The sequence below is a fragment of the Leopardus geoffroyi genome, chromosome A2 (genome assembly GCF_018350155.1).
Source record: "Leopardus geoffroyi isolate Oge1 chromosome A2, O.geoffroyi_Oge1_pat1.0, whole genome shotgun sequence".
NCBI lineage: Eukaryota > Metazoa > Chordata > Mammalia > Carnivora > Felidae > Leopardus > Leopardus geoffroyi.
The window spans coordinates 81,991,158-82,016,944 of NC_059331.1; the positions used below are offsets into that span (position 1 = coordinate 81,991,158).

At 38.2% G+C, this 25,787-nt stretch overlaps 2 protein-coding genes across 3 annotated transcripts in view; one reads left to right on the forward strand and one right to left on the reverse strand.

The window, feature by feature from the left end:
• The window catches only part of FBXL13 (F-box and leucine rich repeat protein 13), a 211,287-nt gene extending 210,811 nt beyond the window's left edge, over window positions 1–476 (forward strand). The window contains exon 21 of the mRNA XM_045494560.1: window positions 125–476. Within this exon, the coding sequence (XP_045350516.1) occupies window positions 125–311 (187 nt within the window). The 3' untranslated portion in view covers window positions 312–476. The remainder of the gene's footprint in view (window positions 1–124) is intronic.
• Window positions 477–5,024: 4,548 nt separating this feature from the next.
• The window catches only part of FAM185A (family with sequence similarity 185 member A), a 76,632-nt gene continuing 55,869 nt past the window's right edge, over window positions 5,025–25,787 (reverse strand). Inside the window, exons 7-9 of one of the 2 annotated variants that reach the window (XR_006716242.1) lie at window positions 23,230–23,364; window positions 9,858–9,991; window positions 5,851–5,953 (exon numbers count right to left, since the gene is read on the reverse strand). Coding sequence is in view for 1 of the 2 variants with exons in the window: in XM_045494568.1 (XP_045350524.1) it covers window positions 5,841–5,953; window positions 23,230–23,364 (248 nt within the window). In the remaining variant the exon portion in view is untranslated. Of the gene's footprint in view, window positions 5,954–9,857; window positions 9,992–23,229; window positions 23,365–25,787 lie in introns of both variants that reach the window. The other variant, XM_045494568.1, reaches the window with a different exon arrangement.

The window sequence follows — 25,787 nt, forward strand, 5'->3', positions numbered from 1 at the left end:
CAAGATAGCTGTGAAATTCATTCAACTTGTGACAGTTCTTTTAACTCCAAATTTGCTCTAGTTTGAAAATTCTACACCAGTAATTACTTCTGCAACTGGCTAATGCTAATCATTGTTATTGCAGGGAGGCAGCAAAGAGAATGTCATCTATAGTTCAGCAGCAGGAATATAACCCTGGTGACCCTCCACTTTGGTTTGGCTATGATTATGAAGGCAAGCCCCTTACAAGACAACATGAGATTCCTCCACCTAAAAATGTAGAATGGACAGTGACAGAGTCAACACACAGTAGTCAAGAGGAAGTAGTATGACCTTCAGCCTCAAGCAAGAAGAACAAAAAAATCTAGAACTTGGTAACTTCATTTGATGCAAGTATTTTCACTAGCTGGATCTCAACAGTGTGAACAACCAGCAAATCATCTCCTGATTTTTGTTCCAAATACAAATATTTCTAAATACATCATTAGTTCTTCTAATTGGTTTAATTGTGGCTTTTTAAAAGCCAAATGAAGTATTGCTACACTGTAAATTTTCCACTTAAATTTACCTTAATCAAACTGATGGTTTTGATGAGATTATCAAATCTAAGGTTACAGTCATATAAAACAACCCTGAGAGATGTGATGTTTTTGACAACCATTTAAAAGCTTTTCTTTACAAAAGAAAGCAGAGATAGCCATAGGAGTCAGAGTAGGAGTTTGAGCCAGGGCAATGGCTTTAAGGGTCTGTGATGATATATTATAAAAAATATGGGCATACATTTTTAAAGGAAACCAGGCTTTCTTGTTATTTCTAGACATTTAACAATAAGAACTAAATGCCACTTGACCCTGGACCCATCTCAACATTTGACTTAACAGTCAGGGACAAATTAAATAGAAACATGAACTATTTGTGAATAGAAAGGATGTCTCTGCAATGTTTCAGAAAGATCTCTTTTTAATCACATCTGCACTATAGAGGAATTTTAAAATATGCTATGCCAAAAAAGATGCTCTCCCTATTTTATGCTAGGAGATATGGGTTATTAATTGTGTACCTCCTCCTTATTACTAATTTTTAATTTTTTTGAGAGGGAAAGAGTGCATGCCCACAAGTGGGGAAGGGACAGAAGGAGAGGGAAGGAGAGACTCTTAAGCAGGCTCCATGCTCAGTGCAAAGCCCAATGCAGGGCTCCATCTCACAACTGTGAGATCCTCACCTGAGCCAAAATCAAGAGTTGGTTGCCCAACCAACCGAGCCACCACATGCCCACTCCTTATTAGTGTTAATAAGCTTTCATCTATGGATTTTTACCACTCTGGTAAAAGATAATAACTACAGAATTCAAGTGATCACACGGTGGTATATCATTATTTGATATTATGTGACACTCGATAGAGTCCAGGAGCAAGCACAACTCTGTTCTGACTGCCATGAACAAGCTGTGTTGGCAATACTGGATCAGTCTTTTAACCTATTTCCTCTATTACATACCTTTTTTTTTTCCCCCAGTGTAGAAAATATAGTGTTATATTGGTTTTGGGTGTACAATATAGTGATTCAACAATTCCTTACATTAGTCAGTGCTCATCATGACAAGCATGCTCTTAATTCCCTTCTCCTATTTCACCCATCCCCCCAAGCCACTCGCCCTCTGGTAACCATCAGTTTGTTCTCTCTAGTTAAGAGGCTGTTTTTATGTTCACCTCTTTTTTCCTCTGTTCATTTGTTTCTTAAATTCTACATATGAGTGAAATCATGTTGTCTTTCTCTGACTTATTTTGTTTAGCATTATGTTCTCTAGATCTATGTTGTTACAAATGGCAAGATTTCATTCTTTTTATGGCTGAATAATATTCCATTGTATATATCTACCACTTCTTTTTTTTTTTAATTCTTTTTAAAGCTCATTTATTTTTGGGAAAGAGAGATGGTGCGATCTGGGGAGAGACAGAGAGAGAGGGAGGGATAGAATCCAAAGCAGGGTCCAGGCTTCAAGCTGTCAGCACAGAGCCTGACACAGGGTTCAAACTCACAAACTGCAAGATCATGATCTGAGCTGAAGTCGGTCGCTTAACTGACTGCGCCACCCAGGCGCCCCTACCACATCTTCTTTATCCATCCATCAATGGACATTTGGGTTGCTTCCATAATTTGGCTATTATAAATAATGCTACAACAAACAAAGGGATGTATATATCCTTTAGAATTAGTGTTTTCATATTCTTTGGGTAGATACCCAGTAGTACGATTACTGGATTGTAGGGTAGTTCTATTTCTAATTTTTTGAGGAACCTCTGCACTGTTTTCCAGTGCCTGCACCAGTTTGTAAGAGAGTTCCCACTAATAGTGCAAGAGAGTTCCTTTTTCTCTATTTCCTCACCACTGCTTGTAGTTTCTTGTGTTTTTGATGTTAGCCATTCTGACAGGTACAAGGTAATAATTCTCATTGTGGTTTTGATTTGCTTTTCCCCGATAATGAGTGATGTGGAGCACTTTTCATGTGCCCGTTGGCCACCTAGATGTCTTGTTTGGAGAAGTGTCTGTTCATATCTTCTGTCCATTTTTTAATTGAATTATTTGTGTTTTTTCAGTGTTGTGTAAGTTCTTTATGTATTTTGGATACTAACCCTTTATTGGATATGTCATTTACAAATACCTTCTCCCATTTAGTAGGTTGACTTTTAGTTTTGTTGGTTATTTCCTTTGTTGTGCAGAGCTTTTTGTTTTTGATGAGGTCCCAATAGTTTTTGTTTTTGTTTCCATTGCCTCAGGAGATATATCTAGAAAGGTGCTGTTATTGCCAATGTCAAGGAAATTACTGCCTGTGCTCTCTTCTAGGATTTTTATGGTTTCAGGTCTCACATTTAGGTCCTTAATCTATTATGAATTTATTTTTGTGTATGGTATAAGAAAGTGGTCCAGTTTCATTCTTTTGCATGCAGCTGTCCAGTTTTCCCAGTACCGTTTGTTGAAGACACTCTTTTTCCCATTTCCAATTGCCTCCTTTGTCAAAGATTGACCATATAATCGTGGGTTTATTTCAGGTCTTTCTATTCTGTTCCACTGATCTGTGTCTGTTTTTGTCCCAGTAACATACTGTTTTGATTATATTACAGCTTCATAATATAATTTGAAATCTGGAATTGTGATACTTCCAGTTTTGTTTTTCTTTTTCAAGATTGCTTTAGCTATTCAGGGTCTTTGGTGGTTCCATACAAATTATAGGATTGTTTGTTCTAGTTCTGTGGAAAATGCTGTTGGTTCTTTATCTCTTAAATGAAGTTAATCATGGTCTCTTTGTACCCCCAAAATCGGAAGCAAGGATAAAACTTAAGATAAAGAATATGAAAATTATTTTGAAAAATTAAAATGGGCTGCACAAAGTATGATTATAATACCTTGTATTACCTAAATGTTTTTAATAATTCTCCCCTTTTTAAGGTTGATTTTGAAAGAGTTTCTGAAATAGGATAGTATCGTTTAGCTTATAGAATTGTTCCTAGAAGTGGACTGCAAGGGAATCAGCTGAGTAGGAAGCTTTCTGAAATGAGCCAAGAGATTTAAGATGACTTAAGAGGGTAATTTTTAAATCTAGAGATTTTTGGCAGCTGCAGAAAAATTTGCTTCTGATCCCTAAGTGTCTGCTCCCTAAGTATTTCAAGCACACAACTGGAGAGACCTATAAAAGAGGCAAGTGCTTTTTAAAGGAATAAAACCTGCATGGGGAAGATCAGAATAAGGAGAAAGACACCCTGTTATATTCTCTAGAAACCAAGTAGGGTGTTTGGTATTTAACTGTCAAAGCTCGCTCTAAAACTCTTTTGAGTAAGATCTTTTAAACAAAACAGGAGACACATTTGGAAAGACACATTTTATAACCACACAAATGAAAAAAAAAAGGGGGGGCAGGTGTTAGAAAATGTGGGCTATAAAGAAGTACCAAGAAGCAGAAGGAACAGGTGGTGAAATCTTCAAGTACTCAGTGCAAAGTACTCAAAATATCCAAAATATTACCTAGGTCTTCAACTCTTAGGCATTTGCCATAGATAGGTGACTGGTCAAGAGAGCAAAATATGGCAGCTTTTCCTTTCTGTTTGGACTTAACTATGTGGTTCATATATGCACAATCCCTTTAAGAATTTTAAGTACAGTTTACTGCTTGTTATGCTCATGACCTTTCCAGCTGTTGTTGACTAATTTCATAAACTTTATTTTTAATCATGAAAATATTTATATAATTGCATGAGGGTGAAAAGAGATTATAAAAAATTGCCTCATTGCCTCACAGTTTCCTCTACTTAATAATCTAACACACACACACACACACACACACACACACACAGACATCACATCAAACATACTAACATGAGTACTGTCCCAATTTCTTTAATAAATTTTGATTTCATGAAGATTGAACTAAAAGGAGACTTTGAGATATTCCACAAAGTTCACTTTTTGTTTCATAAATATGAAGTTAAAAATAGACAGGACTCTAAACAAATATTAAGGGACTACTATAAGTCATAATATTTTAAAAGGTTTATCATAGGCGCACCTAGGTGGCTCAGTCGTTTAAGTGTCTGACTTCGGCTCAGGTCATGATCTCGCAGTTTGTGAGTTTGAGCCCTGCATCGGGCTCACTACTGTCAGCATGGAACCTGCTTCGGACCCTTTATCCCTCTCTCTTTCTGCCCCTCCCCTGCTTGTGCTGTCTCTCTCAAAATAAATACATAAACTTAAAAAAGAAAGAAAGAAAAGGTTTATTATAAACCATTGTTTAAGAGCTGATTTATCCTAACCATAAAAGACATAATCTGAAAGATAGGTCTATTCAGTCTTATGTAAATTAAATGTCCCAGGAGTAGACAGGTAAGCTTGAAAGAAAGAGAATTTATAAAATAACTTTATACAGTACACCATTGTAAAAATAAAAATCAATCTTCATACAGCAGGCTGTAAAACAGTTGAATGTTTCTCCTCTTCCCAATGCATTGTATCTTAGATTATGCAAAAAGAATTAAGAATCAGTAGCAAATGCGTCATTTTTATGATGTATTTTATTGACAGCTTACATTTACATTGATGTCATAAGAAATACTAACATGTTACAAGAGAGCTAAAGTGAAAGAAATGCTTCTTTACAAGATAACTGCCGCCCATGACCTATGCTTTTGTATAATCTTCTCTTCTTGAGTATAAATGGAAATTGTAAATATGATGAGCGAGCACGCCCATGATTATGTTACATCACAGAGCAAAACAAAGATTATTCTGGGAAGGCCTGATCTAATCAAGCAAACCCTTTAAAAGCAGTTTCTCCAGCTGGTTGCAGAAGAGGTCAGATATTCAGTGCACGAGAAGCAAGTGCTGGCTTTAAGATGGAGAGGGCCACATGAGAAGGAATGCAAGTGGCCTCTAGAAGCTTAGAGTGATTACCGATGGACAGCAAGAAAAGAGAGACCTCAGTCATAGTCACAAGGAAATGGATTTTGCCAACAATATGAATAAGCTTGAAAGTAGATTTTTTTCCCCCCAGAGGATCTAGATGAGAACTTGAGTCCAGCCTTGTGCACCTTGAGCAGAGAGCCTAGCTATGCAGAGCTCTTGACCTACAGAACTGTGAGCTAGTAAGTAAATGCTATTTTAAGTTGGTTACATTTATGGTAATTTATTGCAGGGCAACAAAAAATGAATACAAGAGCTAAGTACAAATTTTGAAAAGGTCTCCACAAGACAATTCACTAGTATTCATTCTAAATTGTTTTCAACATGTATATGAACTGTGGTATTTGCATTTTTGTAGTCTTAGATCTGCTGATCATTGTTAAAAATTATAAATAAAATTCAAACCATTCTTAGTCCTGCAGTTTCAGGGACTGAAACCAGCTTTGACTTCTAAAATTTATAGTGCCTTTTGGGGCATCGGCCTTAATCCATTTTTCATGTTTGCTTGCTTGATTCATGAGCCCTGAAACACAAAATTGCATAAAGTTATATCTTCATTGACAAGAACAATATCTGGCTATGACATAGATCCTAACAACACATCTCTAAAACTGAAAAACACTTTGGGACAGCAAAAATCTTAGTAAAGACAGTGTGAGTCGGGAAAGAGTTGCAGTTACCTGGGCTTATTCCCTCCTTTCATTTTCTCAGAACAACTGAAAGGGAAGCTACTCTTTTTTTATCTGTATTTTTTTGTGTGTGCAGGTTTTAAAAAGAGGTTTATTTAAGTACAATTGATAAAAGACATATGCAATACAGTAAACTTTGGAATATGTAAAAATCTGTGGAGCCATCTCTTAAATCAAAATAATGAATATATCTATCACTCGTAAAAGTTGACTTTTGCTCCTCTGTCATCTTCTTGTCCCTTCTCTGTCACCTCCAGACACGCCCCCATGAAACCCCCAACACTGATCTACCCCCCATCACTGGTCTACTTTGTGTCACTATGGATTAGTTGCATTTTCTAAAATTTTAATAAATGGAATCATACAGTATGCATTTCATTCTTTTTTAAAAATCTAGGCTCTTTCACTCAGCATAATCATTTTGAAGTTCATTCACACTGTACTAGGGATGAGGTCATTTCCTGACATGTATGAATGCTCATGGGCACCCTGTGCAGATCCCTCCTCTCTGGAATTCTTTCTTCTGAAATCTAGCAGCCCTGGTCTCCCGAGATGCTCAGCTCAGTCTCCACTTCAGGAGTCTGCTGGGCTCTGTGTTACTGCTCCCTGCCCTCAAAGTCATATGCTGTAGCAGTGATACAGCTCACCTGGTTTATTTCTCATCTCTGTTCTTTTAGTTCTAGGTTTTTTTCTCTTTCAATCAAGGTAATGAAGGTGGTATACCTCGTCTAAAGCTCCAGTGCAACTCTGAATTTAAGAGACCAATCAAAACTGTACTGAGGAGGACTGGCTGCCCCACATCAACACGCCCTGTTCGCGGTTGACCCACCCAGGAGTCAAAGTGGTTGGAAGCCTTTATGGCTGAAAGGAATGCCAGAAAGTGTGTGAGTGCAGCCACTGGGACATTTTATTCTGTTTTCCAGATCCTGGGGTCTGGAGGCCGTGACGTATGCTCTGGGGTAGGGACTACCGGTGTGACAAAGGGTTTCTGAATGTCTTCCAACGTTGACAGTTTCTCTTCACAATTCCCAGGAGTGTTTTGGGGCACATCTTTCTGTGAGAGTTTCGAGAAGGAAGGGAGCCGTTGGCTACGCCACTGGGTCAAGTGATTGACACCCGGGTGGGCTGCCTGGGCCACCACAGCTTAGGCCCGAGTGGGGACAGGGCTCAACTGGCAATTGAGAGAAGGACTAAATAAATTAGTTTTGAGAGCGTTGGTCATTTTAAAATTAATGACTTTCAGATTCTTCTCTCTGCACATGGTTCAGTTTACTCTCTGTGCGAGTTATGCATATGCTGATTTTCCTAAGAGCAGCTCTAACCAAGAAGTGGAAATTATTTGAAGCAAAGCCTGGGTAGTCTTATGGTTGAAGGTTGCTGAGGCCCAGGAAGACTCATTAAGTTACTTGCTCAAGGTCACAGGCTCTTTGTACTAGCCAGTAGCACAACCTTCAGAATTTCAGTCTCCTCCCCACATGAAGAAATACTACCAACTTAGACCCACGGGGAAACTAGAAGAAATTAAGTGATTAAGATATTAAGCTCCTCCAAATCCTCACCCAATTCTCTGATCTTAGGGCCCTGTTTTATCATGAGAAAACATGAAATACTTTAAAATCGTTGGCACCATTTCTTATCTCTGAGTTGTAATTTTATAATGCTCTTTTCCAACTTCAGTGATGAAATGTATTAGTAAGTAAGTATCACTAATACTAGTGATTATGAGTTGAGGTCTTATTATCCCCATTGCAACAGAAATCCAATTGTGACATTTCCATCTCCAAGTCCTGGTAGCAAGATAAAAAACATTTTAATATCGACCTCATACAGAGTTCTGAAGCCATTTAATATGAAAGTAAGCTTTTTAGTGTTTCAAACTACTGTTTATATTATAAAACCTCAGTCAATTCAGTTAGGATTGATGGGCCTAAGGAGGTGTTAACGTTCATCCCAAATTACCTTAAAATGGTAGGCCTCTAAGGGAGAGGACTTGCTCAAGCCCTCACTCTTGGCCACCTGCCTCCTAGGGAGGAGGAACTGCTATGGATGTGTGAGAACACACTAGACTGTGTTCTAGGTGTCACTGTGCTATGAAAGATTGTACCAGTGAGTTTGGTTCTCCTCTCGTACTTCTCTTGCAAGTTGCCTAAGTGTAAGGGCGATTTCCTATTCTCTCTTCTTTGCCTTTAGACAGGTATAATATCTACCCATTCTGAACATATACATAAATAGCTCTTCTCAACTCACTTCTATACTCTGGCTTCTAGGTAGTGCTCAACCAAGCCAAATACCAGCCTTAGGGGGCAAAAATCTCTTGCCACCTACCTCTGTGATAACATACCCTTTGGTGCTGACACTTTTTGTGTGTGAAGCTTTTTAGGCTTAGTTTAGGGAAATGTGTATCAGCTGTTTGAGTCAAATCTAACAGAACCCAATAAATAATAATATTGCACTGCCAAAAAAAAAAAAAAAACAACAACAAAACTGTACTGAGGAGAGTTGTGAATACACTGTCTCAATTCCTTATATACATTTTCTTTGCTGAATCCAAACACACCAATCAGGAAACAATTTTTCTTTAGCATAGTTTTTCCCTTGTTAGTACCATATGATATTCCTAGCTGATGAAAAGGTGCTTTACACCATCCAATCTTTGTGTCGAGTGCTTTTCTGATACAAATTCTTCTCTCAATTCTTGCCTCCCCTTTAATCTGAGCCATAATCTTATCTATCAGTGTTTTAGAGTTCATTGCATCTTTCAAGTTCCTCTGGAGTTTTTCCTTCCACTTCTCTTGCTATATTTCTTTTTTATTTTTTTAAATGTTTGTTTGTTTAGTTTTAAGAGAGGGAGAGAGACAGAGCATGAGCAGGGGAGGGGCAGAGAAAGAGGGAGACACAGAATCTGAAGCAGGCTTCAGGCTCTGAGCTGTTAGCACAGAGCCCAAGGTGGGGCTTGAATCCATGAACTGCAAGATCATGACCTGAGCTGAAGTTGGAACGCTTAACTGACTGAGCCACCAGGCACCCCTTAATGTGTGTGTGTGGGGCGGGGGGGGGGGGGGGCAGGGGAGGGAATCCCAAGCAGGCTCCACACTCAGCACACAGTCTGACGCAGGGCTTGGTCCTGGGAACCCATGAGATCATGACCTGAGCTGAAATCAAAGAGTCGGACACTTAACTGACTGAGCCACCCAGGTACCCCTCTCTTGCTAGATTTCAATATCATCATGACTCTACTTCTCATTAAACTGATTAAATCTCATTCCATTTGGTAAATCCCTGTGTTAGATGTGTTAAAAACAAAACAAAACAAAACAAAACAAAACAAAACAAAACAAAACAAAACACCACAGGCCCAAATGGTGTCTCTTAGACCAAGTTCCCAAACAGATGCTTAATACATAATCTAATTGCAGTTTCAAACTCCCACAGAAACGTAGTCTTCGCTGGTCAGTCAGGAATTTTTAGTCAGTGGCAACGAGACTCTGCCACATGGGACCTCTTCATTCCCCAGAGAATAATGAGGTTCTTTGCATGGGAAGACCCCCTTTCCCCCCCCCCTAGAAAGGGCCTAGCCTGGAATAATCCTTTTCTTTTGCTAACAACTTTCTTGGTCCCATCCTCCTTCTGGAAAAACCTTCCATTTTGTACAACACCTCGGTGTGCCCCTCTACTTGCTAGGTGAGGTGCTGCCCAAATCATTAATTGTTTAATAAAGCCAATTAGGTCTTCAAATACCTGGCTGAATTTTGTTATTTCACAGAAGCTTCTGTTTTTCCTCCAACTTGTCATTAAGGAGTTCAGCTATGTCAATTTTAATGTTCTTCTTTTTGTGCCTGTGCTGCATTTGGTAGGTCAGGATTTTGAGGTACCTGCACGAAATAGGTTTTCTATAATACATAATTTTTTTCCTAGTAATTCAAATAAATATAGAGGAAAGAATTGGAAATCTTGAACATTGGTTGCTCTAAGTTTATTATTTTCTTACACTCTTTGGCATCAATAGTAAATGATAGTAAGGTTTTCCCAAATACCTAAGGTCTTTTCCTTAATATGTTATGTGTCACCTCCCCAATTACGCTTTTCTTGCTTATGGAAAGAGAAGCCAATCTACTCATTTTCTTTTGCAACAGTAGAAGAGGCTACTGTCGGGGAGAAAGGCCTTCCTCTGCCTTATGGTCCTTTTAACTGGACTTAGAATCAAACTGACATGAGACATCTACAGGAGAAAATCAAATTTAGTATGTGTGCATATGGAGAATCCCCACATACATGAAATTCCAAAGACAGTGAGGCAACTTGAAGCTTATACGAGCTAAGGAGAGGGGTGGGGCCTGAAGATACAAAGGGGAGAAGCTCATTAGCAGGAAAGTGAAAGGAGATGCTTTGAAAAACAAAAGTTGCCCTATTATGCAGGTAAGTTTCTTAGGTAAAGGGGAGTCTCTGTTAATAGCTCTCTTGCTGGCACAGGCTTTCCTTTCCAAAGTAAATTTATGCAGTTGAGGGAGAGGCAGACAGCTTTTACTGCATCTGCTGTGTTTTGATTACTTATAACTTGAAATCATCTTTATGCCAAAGTGGCCTTTCCTGGGGCAGCCTGCCCTTGGCCCTCATACTGCACACAGTGCTACTGCTACTAACAAAATGAACACACAGCAATTTTAGGCTAGAGACAATACTCAAAAAACAAGACAGTTTATATTTATACAATTCCACTTGGGTTGCTTGAAAATAGCTTTCTCTATCTTGCCTATAAGTAATTTATTGAAAGCTTTTCATACTCTGGCCTGAATCTGTGGAGACTCCATTCTAATTTGTAAAGTTTATAAATTCCTTCCTACAAAAATCTTGCAACACACACTGGAACTTGTGGTTGCAGAAAACTTGTTCCTTATTTAATTCCCCTTGCCAATGATAATCAGTGTTTTATTGGCCAAAAAAAGGGAAATGACTACCCTATCCCTATGTAGTTTGGCTTCCATTAACTAAATGGGGGGAAGAGTTTCTTCTAAGGACGTTTTTAAACTACAGTGTTTGCTCTCTAAATCCACCCTGTCCAAATCTACCCAAATATATGAATCTCCAAGTTCTTTTATTTCCCCCCAAATACTTAGTTGAGAAGCATTAGTCATTATTTAACCCAAAATACACCTGATCTAATCAGCACTCTCTGTGGATAAAGATAGGGCTCTAAGTAGTAATTTGCAGAATTTAATTCTCTTGTTTAAAATTAGGCTTAAAAAGCTTCTTCACTAAGGTGAGCTTCTCCCTTCCCCTCCCCTGTTCCTGACCTCCACCTCCCTTTCCCAACCCTAGGACAGACTTTATTTACATTTGATTCAGAAGGATAATTCTGGTGCTGCCTTATTAGCATATTTAACTTCAATGATTCATAGTTGGAAGATTCCCTCTTTTACATTATAAACACTACTGACCACCTATTATGGGAAGCACCATGCTAAAGTAGTTTACATCTTTATATTCAGAAGATGTACAAAGACATACTAATATGCTCAAAAAGTTTACCAACTGGCTAGGAAAGTAAATCATAAACTTATGAAACAACATGAAAATACTCTGAAATTTTATTATTTTTACTGCATATATTTCACAAATAAAACCTCTAACCATATACAATTCTATAACCAAATATTTCAATGTTGTCAACATTCTACAAGTATTTACAGCCTGCCCTTAACAACAATGCAGCCCCAGGCATCTTAACAAATTATTACCGACAAGAAAATATTTTTGAACTAGTGTTTAAAAAAAATTGTTTTTAAATGCTTATTTGTTTTTAAGAGAGGGAGAGAGACAGAGCACGACCAGGGAAGGAGCAGAGAAGGAGTGAGACACAGAATCCAAAGCAGGCTCTAGGCTCTGACCTGTCAACACAGAGCCCGATGCAGGCTCAAACCCACGAACCAGGAGATCATGACTTGAGCCAAAGTCAGCTGCTTAACTGACTGAGCCGACTTTGGCTCAGGTCATGATCTGGCCCCATTTTTAAACTAGTTTTAATGGTTTCCATCATTACATTTTCTCTCAATTACCTGGAATAATAACAAAGTCAACAGACCTCTAGACTTCGAGCAAGTAGACAGTTTTGCCCAAGAAGTATTCTCAAAAAGGCTCATTGTTCTTCAAATTTTTTATGTTTAATCCCATCCACTGTATTCTTCATCTCAGACATTGTAGTTTCCATTTCTAGGAATCCAATTTTGGTCTTTTTTACATCTTCCATGTCTTAACTTTATTCTATATTCTAATATGTGGAATGCAGTTTTGATAACTTCTTATTTTCCTTCTCTGTTAATTCTGACATCCATATCTGTTCTAGGTGGGTTTCAACTGACATTCTCTTTATTATGGGTCATGTTTTCTTGCCTTTTTGCATGTCTGTTAATCTTTGCTTGGATGCTAGACATTGTAAATTTTATTTTTTTCGGTGCTCGATGATTTTGTATTCCTATAAATCTTGAGCCTGGTTCAGAAATGCAGTTACTTGGAAACAGTTTAAGCATTTCATCTCTTGCTTTTATGATTTGTTAGGCAGTTCTGGGGAAATGTTCATTCTAGGGATAATTGTTTCTAACAACTACATGGTCTACCCAGTGCCCCATGAGTTACGATTTTTTCTAGTCTGGCAGGTGGCACAGGCGTTATTCCTGGACCCGTGTGAACACAAGGCCATCTTTCCTCTGGTACTTCGTCCTATGAACTCTCACTGTCTTGGTCTGTGTGGACCCTCATCATGGTCTCCTCAAATCAGAGAGTCTGCTGGGCTCCACAATGGGTTCCTCTCTCTCTCTGTACTACAGACTGGAGACTTTTTCAAGACAGTAAGCAGGGCTCATTTTGTTTGTTTTGCATCTCTCAGTGATCACTTTCTTTCATTGCTTGATGTATAATGTCTTAGAAACTGTTTATTCATTGATTTTTCTTATTTACAAAATTTTATTATTGTTGTTTTAGATAAAAGGATAAAATGAGTCCATTTTACTCCACCTCTTGCCTGGAAGCCTTCATTGTTTCTTTCTTCTCTTTCTCCCTCTCCCCATCTACCCCCACCCCCCCATTCCCTTTACTATGCTCTCTAACATCTTATTTTGAAATAATAAAGACTTGCAAGAATCCAGTTGCAAAAATAGTACACAGAGGTCCTATGCACCCATTAACCCAGTTCTCCCAATGGTGACCGAACTATAGTGCATTATCAAAACCAAGTAATTGGTTGGCGAAGTACAATTAATTAGACTATAGACCTTACTCAGGTTTCACCATTTTTTGCATGCACTCACCTTTTTACATTTTTGTGTACACTGATATGACATTTTACCACATGTATAGATTTATAACCATCAATATAATCAAGATATAAAACTGTTGTATCACCACAAAATAAGTCTCTTGTGACATCTTTATAGTCTATCCTGTCTCTTCCCTAACCTTTAGCAACCACTTGTCTATTCTCCATTTCTATAATTTTGTCATTCCAAAAATATTATAATAATGGAATCATACAGTGTGTAAAATTTTGAGACTGGCTTTTTTCACTCAGCATGCTGCCCTCAAGGTCTATCCAAGTTGTGTGTATCAATAAAAATTCCTTTTTATTGTTGAATTGTATTCATTGCACAGACATACTACAATTTGTATAACAATTTACTGATAGATATTTTCATCATTTCCAATTTTGGGGTATCACAAATAAAGCTATACTTTTTGTGTACAGGTTTTTATGTGAACTCTAAGTTTCATTTCTTCAAGACAAATGCCCAGGAGTATAATTGCTGGATCATATGGTAGTTTCATGTTTAGTTTTTTAACAAACTGCCAGACTGAATTTTAGAGTGGATATATCATTTTACACTCTTAACGGCAATGTAAGAGAGATCCAATCTCTCCACATCCTTACCAGCATTTAGTATTAGCAGTATTTTTTATTTTATGTATTCTAAGAGGTAATATCTCATTCTGGTTTTAATTTGCACTTCACTAATGGCTAGTGATACTGAATGTTTTTGTGTTTTTATTTGCCATTGTATATCTTCTATGGTTGCACTGTTTCTTAAATCTTATGCAATCACACTTTTATGGACACAAATCATTTTTCTTCATTACTGGGAAGAGTACATTCAGGGTAAGATTTGACTGTGATTCAGTATTTCTTAAATGACCAAAATAAATACAAATACAAAAACAAACAAAAATCCCCAGGCATTACAAACAGAATTCACATGCTCTAAGACTGGGACCTGCACTTTGATCTCTAGGTTAGGGGTAAGCAAATTATAGCCCATGGGCCAAATCTGGCCTGAGGCCTGTTTTTATGGCCTAAGAGCTAAGAATGACTTTTACATTTTTAAGGGGTTATATTAAAAATAAAAAGACAATGCAACAGAAACCGTATGTAGCCTGCAAAGTCTAACATATTTACTATCTAGTCTTACACATAAAGTTTGCATATGAAAAGAAACAAAGCCTGGTCTTTTTTTGGTAAACATTAACAAATAAAGTTCATGTCTAATTATCTATGACATTCCCAGAACTTTTTTTTTTTTTTTTTTTCAATGTTTATTTATTTTTGGGACAGAGAGAGACAGAGCATGAACGGGGGAGGGGCAGAGAGAGAGGGAGACACAGAATCGGAAACAGGCTCCAGGCTCTGAGCCATCAGCCCAGAGCCCGACGCGGGGCTCGAACTCACGGACCACGAGATCGTGACCTGGCTGAAGTCGGACGCTTAACCGACTGCACCACCCAGGCGCCCCTGACATTCCCAGAACTTTAACAAAATGATGGGGAAACAAAAACACATTAAAAGCACAATCTGGGGCACCTGGGTGGCTCAGTCGGTTAGGTGTCCTACTCATGATCTTGGCTCAGGTCATGATCTCATGGCTTGTGAGTTCGAGGCCAAAGCTGGGCTCTGCACTGATGACATGGAGCCTGCCTGGGATTCTGTCTCTGTGACCCTCACCTGCTTCTGCTCTCTTTCACTCTCAAAATAAATAAACTTTAAAAGCACAAAAAATCTAAAGGCAGTTTTTCTACATTAACTCCCTGTTAAAAGTATTTTTTAACAATGTTTATTCATTTTTGAGAGAGTCAGAAAGAGAGAGACAGAGACAGAGCGTGAGTGGGAGAGGGGCAGAGAGAGGGAGACCCAGAACTCGAAGCAGGTTCCAGGCTCTGAGCTGTCAGCACAGAGCCCAATGTGGGGCTCAAACCCATGAACCATGCCGTCGTGACCTGAACCAAAGTCGGACATTCGCTTAACTGACTGAGCCACCCAGGTGCCCCCCTGTTAAAGTATTTTTAAGCAGACAGCCATAAGTCTATAGCATTCTTCATTCTCTTACTGAATTTCTTCCATGTCATCCTAAAACACATCTACATGACTGATAAATCCATGTGCTATAAGCTTGGAGAAAACTCAAACTTCAGAGTATTCTAAAAAAAAGAATTATTTTGGGGCGCCTGGGTGGCTCAGTCGGTTAAGCGGCCGACTTCGGCTCAGGTCATGATCTCACAGTCCGTGAGTTCGAGCCCCGCGTCCAGCTCTGTGCTGACAGCCCAGAGCCTGGAGCCTGTTTCAGATTCTGTGTCTCCCTCTCTCTGACCCTCCCCCGTTCATGCTCTGTCTGTCTCTGTCTCAAAAATAAATAAACCTCAAAAAAAAAAATTTAAAAAAAAAAAGAATTATTTCTATGAGTCATAATAAAACACTAGATTTTTTCCCCCCATTTGGAGGTAAAGCACTGTCTCTAGATCTAAAAGTGGCATTCTGTGGGCTTAGTCCCATTTCAACTTCTTTTCCAACTCATGAATCAGTTTTCCATTATAAATCACAATACCATTCAATGTATAACTCTCTGGCCTGAAAACAAGCTGAGAATTCTATTTTGGCTTGGTGGCCGGATCCCAAATGAATTTATTTTTTATATGCTTTACATTTCTAGTTTTACTAAAATAAAATTAACCCAGTAGTATCACCTTCTATACTAAGCAGATGAGGACACGCATCATTTGGCTGGCAACACGCTTTATCTCTAATACTTTCTAACATCTAAACTGGGGCTTTTAAGATAGAAAGACTTTGTACCACATGCAGTTTTGGGCTCAGAGAATGTTATTATATACCACAGTGAGGTTTTATATCTAAGTTGATGAACCAAGGCTAAAAGCTAATGGAGAAGTCAATTTCTTACAAGAAATATCTTACCTAAGCCATTCACCACCTGTTGAATTTGCTATATATGGGTAGAGCACAAAACTTGGAACCAAGGATCTTAAAAGGATTAAAAAATGCACTCCAAAGAATACATGCTGCACACAGCTTTTAAAGTAGGTAAATGTTTCAGCCTGAGCTTTCTTTTGACCTCAGAATAGCATATAATACTTGTAAGTCATTTTAAGAATTGTGCAATGTACAGTTATTAGTGACAGCAACAGCAAGGGAAATCATGAAGCAGGAAATCAAATAAAATTACAAGGCTGACACATCAAACCCTGTGGGAAGCCTGAGCCCTAGGGACTAATTTTTACTGGCATGCTTCTTGCAGAAATCATGCTACAGATACAATCCAGACCTCTTAGCAGTGAGGGTATTTCTGTTTCTATGCCTCATAGGCTCTGTCAGGAAGGCCCAGATGAGCTGAGCTCAGCTGCCTATAATAACAACTCACATATAAAACTGCTCATTATTTCCAAAACTGGGTTTCAGATTAGAAATCTCCACAAAAAAAGCAATCTGCCCTGATTTTCTAGGCCTCTTAAATTATTCCATCCATCTGATAAATAAGGTCTGTGGCCTTCTGGGCACCAAACAGTTTTAGAATCAAAATGAAACATGAAAGTTTCTGTAAACTCAGTCACTTGTTCATACGGCTCTCTCCAAAAGGGACTGCCCTGTCTCTATGTGAGGTCTCTCTGCACAATTACTCTAATGGATTTAACCTACTATCAGAGACAATCTAGGGATACATCTGGGGCTTGTAGTAGGTCATGTGGGACTCTACAAAGAAATTCTGCTGATCAGTACCTAGATTCTTGTGTTGTGAGCAGGAAATAAACTTTGTTCTGCAATGTAGGCCTTTCTGGTTTAGGAAGGAGGGGCTAGAGTACAAGACATAATAACAAATTACACACAAAAAGAATAGGCTGAGGAGCTTCATAAATACCAATGGGGTAAGCATGTATCTTCTTCATAGCACCCATTTATCTATTTCTTCAAGCAAAATTTGTTGAAGGCTTATTTATTTTTCTGTTGAGTTTAAGAGAGATTACTATGGAGTCCAGGCCACAGAAGGAGCTCTTCCGAATTACTGCAGTAGCCTGCTAGTTAGCTTTTCCTTCATTCACCATTGTCCTTTCCAATCTTTCTCCACTCAACATTCAGTGAACTTTAAAAAAAAATTTTTTTTTTAATGTTTATTTATTTTTGAGAGAGAGAGAGAGAGTGCTGGGGAGGGGCAGAGAGAGACAGAGACACAGAATCAGAAGCGGATGCCAGGCTCCGAGCTGTCGGCACAGAGCCTGACATGGGTCTTGAATCCATGAACTGTGAGATCATGACCTGAGTCGAAGTCAGACACTTAACTGACAGAGCTACCTAGGCGCCCCAACATTCAGTGAACTTTTTTTTTAAGTTTATTTATTTATCTTGAGAGAGAGAGAGAGTCCCAGTGTGGGGCCTAAACTCATGAACTATGTGAGATAATGACCTGAGCCAAAACCAAGAGTTGGACACTTAACCAACTTGAGCCACTCAGGCACCACTCAGTGAACTTTTTTTTTTTTTCCCCCAACGTTTATTTATTTTTTTGGGGACAGAGAGAGACAGAGCATGAACGGGGGAGGGGCAGAGAGAGAGGGAGACACAGAATCGGAAACAGGCTCCAGGCTCTGAGCCATAAGCCCAGAGCCCGACCCGGGGCTCGAACTCACGGACCGCGAGATCGTGACCTGGCTGAAGTCAGACGCTTAACCGACTGCGCCACCCAGGCGCCCCAACAGTGAACTTTTTAAAAAAAGTTTTTTTAATGTTTATTTTTTTGAGAGACAGCGAGACAGAGAGCAAGCAGGGGAGGGGCAGAGAGAGAGGGAGACACAGAATCTGAAGCAGCTCCAGGCTCCAAGCTGTCAGCACAGAGCCTGACACAGGGCTTGAACCCACGGACCACGAGATCATGACCCGAGCTGAAGTCAGACGCTTAACTGACTGAGCCATCAAGGTGCTCCCCACTCAGCGAACTTTTTAATGCATAGATTTGATTGTGTAAACCCAGATGAAACCTTTTGGCGCCTTTGCATGCACTTAGTTTAAAATCCAAATCAGCCCTATATGATCTGACCCCTTCCAAAGTCTCTAGCCTTCTTTTATGCCACATTCCCCCTACTCTCTATATTCTAGCTATATTGTGCTTCTCTCACCTCTTCAAACTCACAATGGTAGTCTAATTTAGATAGGTCACATACATGCTTTCACTGTACCATATACATATCTTTACTACAACATTTATTCCACTTCATTGTGTTCACTGATTTGTCTTGCCTTACTAGGATGTAAGCTTCCCAGATGACAGAGAGGCCATACTCTATTATCGTTCATTCCTAGTTTCTAGCAGTGCCTGACTCAAAAGTTTGTTGAGTGAATGACTTACCAAATAAAGGAAAACACAGAAGATAGGAGGAGGAGGAGATAGGCAAGGGAAGGTAACATTTGTTTTAAAATATATTATGCTTGAGGTGGTACTGGTTTAGTGGAATAGAAATGGGCAAGAAAAAAGAGATCAGGTCTGCAGATAGTGATTTTATCCACTAGTAAGTGGATAGTAGACAGGACTAGTAAGTGTTCCTAAATAATTTAATGAGGTCTTTTTTAATGGCTAAAGTGTTGAGAATAGGGTTTTAAAACTGAATTAAAATGAAATCTAAATTTCATGATTCTATGAGTAACAATAGAAAATGACAAAGTAACTTTAATTTGTAATTTAAACATTAATATATGTAAAATAATTTGATTATGCTATCATGCAGATGCTATCATGCAGAACATTATTAAACAAATTTATATTATTGCTTTAGACTACTGGGGCCAAAAAAGTTAACTCTATTGTCTCCTTATTAAACTCAAGAGATTGGATCATAAGAAGTTGATTCTTACTACATTAAATACAGTTAAATTTTCATCAAACTTTTACTATGTCACTAAGAGTCTGCCCATTAGGCACTGAGTTAGATCTGAGGGTGGGTGTACAGGTCTTATTTTTATTCTTGTTATGCTTTTTGTTAAGATTCTATGATTTTTAACAGATTGTTTAATTTTATGATATAGAAAACAAATAAAGGCATACCTTGCTTTATTGTACTTTGCTTTATTGTGCTTTGTAGACATTGTATTTTTTTACAAATTGAAGGTCTGTGGTAACCCTGCACTGAGCAAGTCTACTGGCCCCTTCATTTGCTACTTTGTCTGTCACATTTTGGCAATTGTCACAATATTTTAAACTTTTTCATTATTTTTACATTTGTTACGGTGGGTGATCTACGATCAGTGATCTTTGATGTAACTACTGTGACTGCTTTGAAGCACCACAGATGGCACCCATGTAAGACTGCAAACTTAATTGATAAATGTGTATGTTCTGACTACCCCATGGACTGGTCAGTCCCCCGTCTCTCGCTCTCCTCACACCTCCATAGTTGCTGAGACACAACAATATTGTGCCAACAACATCAGCCCAGTTAACAACCCTACACTAGCCTGCAAGTATTCAAGTGAAATGAAGAGTCACACATCTCTCACTTGAAATCAAAAGCTAGAAATGATAAAGCTTAGTGAGGGAGCCTTGTCCAAAGCCAAGATAGGCTGAAAGCTTGGCCTCTTGTGCCAAATGGTTAGCCAGATTGTGAATGCAAAGTAAGGTTCTTGGAGGAAAATTAAAAGTGTGACTCTAGTGAACACATGAATGATAAGAAAGTGAAACAGCCTTACTGCTGACATGGAGATAGTTTTTGCAGTCTGGATAGAGGATCAAACCAGCCACAATATTCCCTTAAGCCAAAACCTAATCCAGAGCAGGGGCCTAACACTCTTTAAATCTATGAAGGTTTAGGTGAGAAAGCTGCAAGAAAAAGGTTTGAAGCTAGCAGAGGTTAGTTCATAAGGTTTAAGGAAAGAAGCAGTAACGTAACGTAACGTAACGTAACGTAACGTAACGTAACGTAACGGTGCTCCATAACATAAAAGTGCTAACGTAGAAGCTGCAGCAAATTATCCAGAAGATCTAGCTAAGATCATTAATGAAGGTAGCTACACTAAAAACAACAGATTTTCAATGTATACAAACAGTGCTATATAGGAAGAAAATGCTACTTAGGACTTTCATAGCTAGAGAAGAGAAGTCAACGCCTGGCTTCAAAACTTCAAAGGATAGACTGACCCTCTCGGCACAGGCTAAGGCTGCTGCTGACTTTAAGTTGAAGCCAATGCTCATTTACCATTCTGAAAATCCTAGGGACCTTAAAAATTATGCAAGGGGCGTCTGGGTGGCTCAGTCGATTGAATGCCTGTCTGACTTCTGGTTTTGGCTCAGGTCATGATCTCGCGGTTTCAGGGTTTGAGCCCCGCATCAGGCTCTGTGGTAGCAGCATGAAGCCTGCTTGGGATTCTCTCTCTCCCGCTCTCTCTGCCCTTCTCTGTCTCTGTCTCTCTCAAATAAATAAATAAAAGTTTTAAAAAAACCTTAAAAATACTAGGCTAAATCTATTCTGCCTGCGCTCAATCAATGGAACAACAAAGCCTGGATGATAGTACATCTGTTTACAACATGACTTACTAAGTACTTTAAGTCCACTGTTGAGGCCTATTTTCAGAAAAAAAGATTCCTTCCAAAATATGACTGTTCATTAACAATGCAGTGGTCAGTCACTCAAGAGCTCTGATGGAAAGGTATAATGGGATTAATGTTCTCATGCCTGCTAACACAACATCCATTCTGCAGCTTATGGATCAAAGAGCAATTTCAACTTTCTATTGTTATTATTGAAGAAATACATTTCATAAAGCTATAGCTGTCATAGACAGGGATTCCTCCTATGGATCTGGGCAAAGTCAATTGAAAACCTTCTGAAAAGGATTCATTCTAGATGCCATTAAGAACATTCAAGATTCATGGGAAGAGGTTAAAATTTCAACATTAGTAGGAATTTGGAAAAAGTTGATTCCATCCCTCATGGACGGCTTTGAGAGGGTCAAGGCTTCAGTGTAGGAAGTAACTGCAAATGTGGTGGAAAGAGGAAAAGAACTAGAAGTACAGCCTGAGGATGTGACTGAATTGCTGCAATCTCAAGATAAAATTTGAATGTATCAAAAGGTACTTTTTATGGATGAACAAATAAAGTGGTTTTTTGAGATGGATCTATTCCTGGTGAAGACACTGTGAAGACTGTTGGAATGACAACAAAGAATTTAGAATATTTAGAATATTCCATAAACTCAGTTGATAAAGTAGCAGCAGAAGTGGAGAGGATGGATTCTAATTTTGAAAGAAGGTCCACTGTGCGTAAAATGCTATCAAACAACATTGCATGCTACAGAGATATCATTTGTAAAAGGAAGAATCAATGCTGCAAACTTCCCTGTCATCTTTTAAAGAAACTGCCACAGCCACCTCGACCTTCAACCTTCAGCAACCACTACCCTTACAGTCAGCAGCAGCCATTGACATCAAGGCAAGAAGATTATACGACTCATTGAAAGCTCAGATGATGGTTACCATTTTTCAGCAATAAAACATTTTTAATTAAGGTACCTGCATTGTTTTTTAGACATAACGCTATTGCACACTTAACAGACTGCAGTATAGTATAAACATAGCTTTTATATGCACTGGGAAACCAAAAATATTCATTTGAATTGCTTTATTGCAGTGGTCTGGAACAGAGTATCTCTGAGGTATGCCTGTATTTAAAACTGAAACCTGATTTCATGAAGACACTCCACTGCCACCACTGCCACACACATTTTTCCAATGCCGTTCTGGTAAGATTTTAAGGAAAACTTTACCAGCATTAATTCTTTTTTTTTTTTTTTTTTTTTTTTTATCGTTTACATGTATTTATTATGTACATGTATACAATAAATATTTTAAAAAGTAGTATCAGCCATCAATGCAGCCAAAGGTAATTTAAAAAAACGTGCAAAAGCCATTCACATTTCTGGGACTAAGAAATTGTTATATTAAAAGAGCAAGTTTACAATGTGCCTAATACCAAACCAAATGTGTGTTTATTCCAAACATATAAAGGTAACCTTAAATCTTGCATTCTATGTATTTAGATGATATTTAAGGCTAACAGTTAGAAAGAAGCTTTACCAGCAAAAAAAAAAAAAAAGGTTAAAAAAATTTTTTTAATTGTGGTAAAAAAATGCATAACATAAAAGTTACCATCTCAATCATTTTTAAGTTTACAGTTTAGTAGTGTTAAGTATATTCACACTGTTGTGAAACAGATCCTCAGAACTTTTTCTTGCAAAATTCAAACTCTATACTCATGGAAGAAGTCCCCATTTTCCCCTTCCCCTACCTTCTGTTTCTATGAACTTGAGTACTATAGATATCACATGTAAGAGGAATCATACAGTATTTGTCTTTTTGTGACCAGTTTATTTTACTTAGCATAATGTCTTCAAGGCTTATGCATGTAGCATGTGACAGGATTTCCTTCCTTTTCAAGGCTAAATAATATTCCATTGTCTATATAAGCCACACTTCACTTAACCATTCATCTACCAATAGACATTTAGGTTGCTTTCACCTTTTGGCTACTGTGATAGCGCTGCTGTGAATATGAGTGTGCAAATATCTCTTGGAGATAGAAAAATATTTTAAATGGTTTTTATCCAATGACAGGTTAGTGAATAGTTCAAATTAAATGTCTGCATTGTGCTACCGATAAGCAGTTGGAAGAAAAGAGTGTCAAAACACCAAAATGTGACAGTGTAAAGGAATAAAAGACTAAAACTGCAGTTATGTATACCATATTTCTACTCATGTACAGATGACTATTCACCTTACATAGTAAAACGCAGCACCCTTACCAGTAATTATTACACCATCATCTTTATGAGCTTCAGCCATTTCTTGAACATGGACTTCTGAGTTCACGTCAACCTCTTTCCCTGATAACTCTAAACGAGCTTGAAGAGAAGATGCGACCTTGACAAGAATAGAGCCTGTAATAAATTTAAATGAGTTTATTAATACAAAGAAATCAAAAGTACCAAGGGCTATTTGGAAAATGATTGAAAGGGCAGCATTGCTCCTAGAACCCTGTCTTTACTCCTTGGCATATTTTATTTAAACAGCAGTGCCTTTTCCTTACTCCCAAGGCATTCACAGTAATTCTTGTCAAGGGTATGGGTCATTAGAACATTATGAACTCCTTCTGCCAAGAGCTCTATCTCGTCAGCTTACCCAATATCAGAAAAGTGTAGTGTACTACACATGTAGTTTGTAAACAGTATTTACCATTAATTGAGCATTTGCTGAGAGCAAAACAGCTTAATTAGGTTATCTCTTCTAATCTACATATCAATTTTATAAGTTATTATTGTAATCCCAATTTTACTTGCTCAAGTTCCCAATAGCACTAGTGTTGCAAACTAGATTCACTTCAATGACAACAGGGCCCATGCTCATAACCACTGTGGTATTGCACATACTGCTACCTCATCATATTTTAGGACTTCGGTTTTCACTGATCACTATGACACAACTAGAATCCTAAACTCTTGTGTTTTCAGTTGTAACCTGTGTGTGTATGTTGGGGTGGGGGGTGGGGTGGAATGGGGGAAATAACAATAATAAAAAAGGGAACATTTGAATTTCAACTGACTCATGTTTCTTTTCAATGGATATCAGTCTTTTTGTGTATGAGACAAGACATTCAACTTTATTTCCACTACAATCTTACAGTAATTTAAGCTTTTAAGGGAGGAAATAAGAAAAAGTACTCTGTTAGCTAAGTAATAATTTTCCAAAACAATTACATCTGTTGGGGTTGCAGTGCAAATTCATTAACACACTCCTGCTTCAGAAGTTTTTCTTTCTCTGTTTCTCATAAGTCAAATAAAATAAGTAAGAGACCCCTGCCATAAAGCATTAGGTCCATTTCCTCTGTGGACAAAAGTGGTCAGGACGACTTTCACTGTGAATGTTGCAAAGATTCCTTTTAAAATGCACTTATTTATGGGTCACTGTTTGTCTTTTAGTTTGGTTAGCATCAGATTAAGTTTCCCTAATTTCATATCTTCTCAGCATTCCTAACTGAAGCTGGAAAGTCTGAGCTAAAACTGATAAACTCTCATAATCATCTCTCAAAAAGGGGGGAAATAAGGTATATCACTACAACTGGGTTATATTATTTAAAAAACAAATTGCTTTTCAAGATTTAAATGTAAACTACTGACCAGAGATTCCCCATAACAACAGATATGAGGTATTTAAGTAACAAAAAGTAGATTTTTAAAACCTTTTTCTAGGACTTTTTATCTCTAAACAAATCAAATGTGGTAATTTTATGAACACTTTTTTCTGTTTTTAAATGAAAAAGCGATGTTAAATATGTGAGAGCTTTAAAAATGTTAAGCAAAATAGGGGCGCCTGGGTGGCTCAGTTGGTTAAGCGTCTGACTCTTAGTTTCAGCTCAGGTCATGATCTCACAGTTCATGAATTAGAGGACCACAATGGGCTCTGAACTGACAGAACAGAGCCTGCTTGGGATTTTTCTTTTCCTCTCTCTCTCTCTCCCTCAAAAAATAAATATATGAACACAATTTCTTAAAAAATTAAAACAAATGTTAAGCAATGCAACTAGCTCTATCCTTATCTTTCTCCACATTCTTAAAAACAAAAATCATCACTACCAAAACTCCATTACTGTCTGTGAAAGGATTCTCATGACTTGAAAAATTTTCCAACTCTCCCATCTTTAACACTATATTGTTTAGAAAAGAGAACTCTTGCTATATCTTCAACCTCTTTCACTTCATAAACTATTTTCATGGTTATAGACATCAATCCACACTGGTTGTGGAGCCTACTTAAATAAAGTTTAAGCCAACTCGGGGCTTGAACTCATGACCCTGAGATTGAGACCTGAGCTGTGATCAAGAGTCGGACGCTTAACCAACTAAGCCACCCATGTACCCCTCAATACCATTTTTTAAAATTAAAAGGTGAACTAATACTAATTGTACCATTTATTGAAGACATACTATATTAAGAACAGTGGTTTTATCAAGGACAAATTTTATTTTATTTATTTAATTTTTTTTTTAAATTTTTTTTTCAACGTTTATTTATTTTTGGGATAGAGAGAGATAGAGCATGAACGGGGGAGGGGCAGAGAGAGAGGGAGACACAGAATCGGAAACAGGCTACAGGCTCTGAGCCATCAGCCCAGAGCCCGACGCGGGGCTCGAACTCCCGGACCGCGAGATCGTGACCTGGCTGAAGTCGGACGCTTAACCGACTGCGCCACCCAGGCGCCCCTATCAAGGACAAATTTTAAATGGAAAAGTAAGTACTGAGATGCAGGTCTGACTCTTAAGCCTATTAAACATGGCCTCTTTGAAAGAATTAATAAGGTCATCAT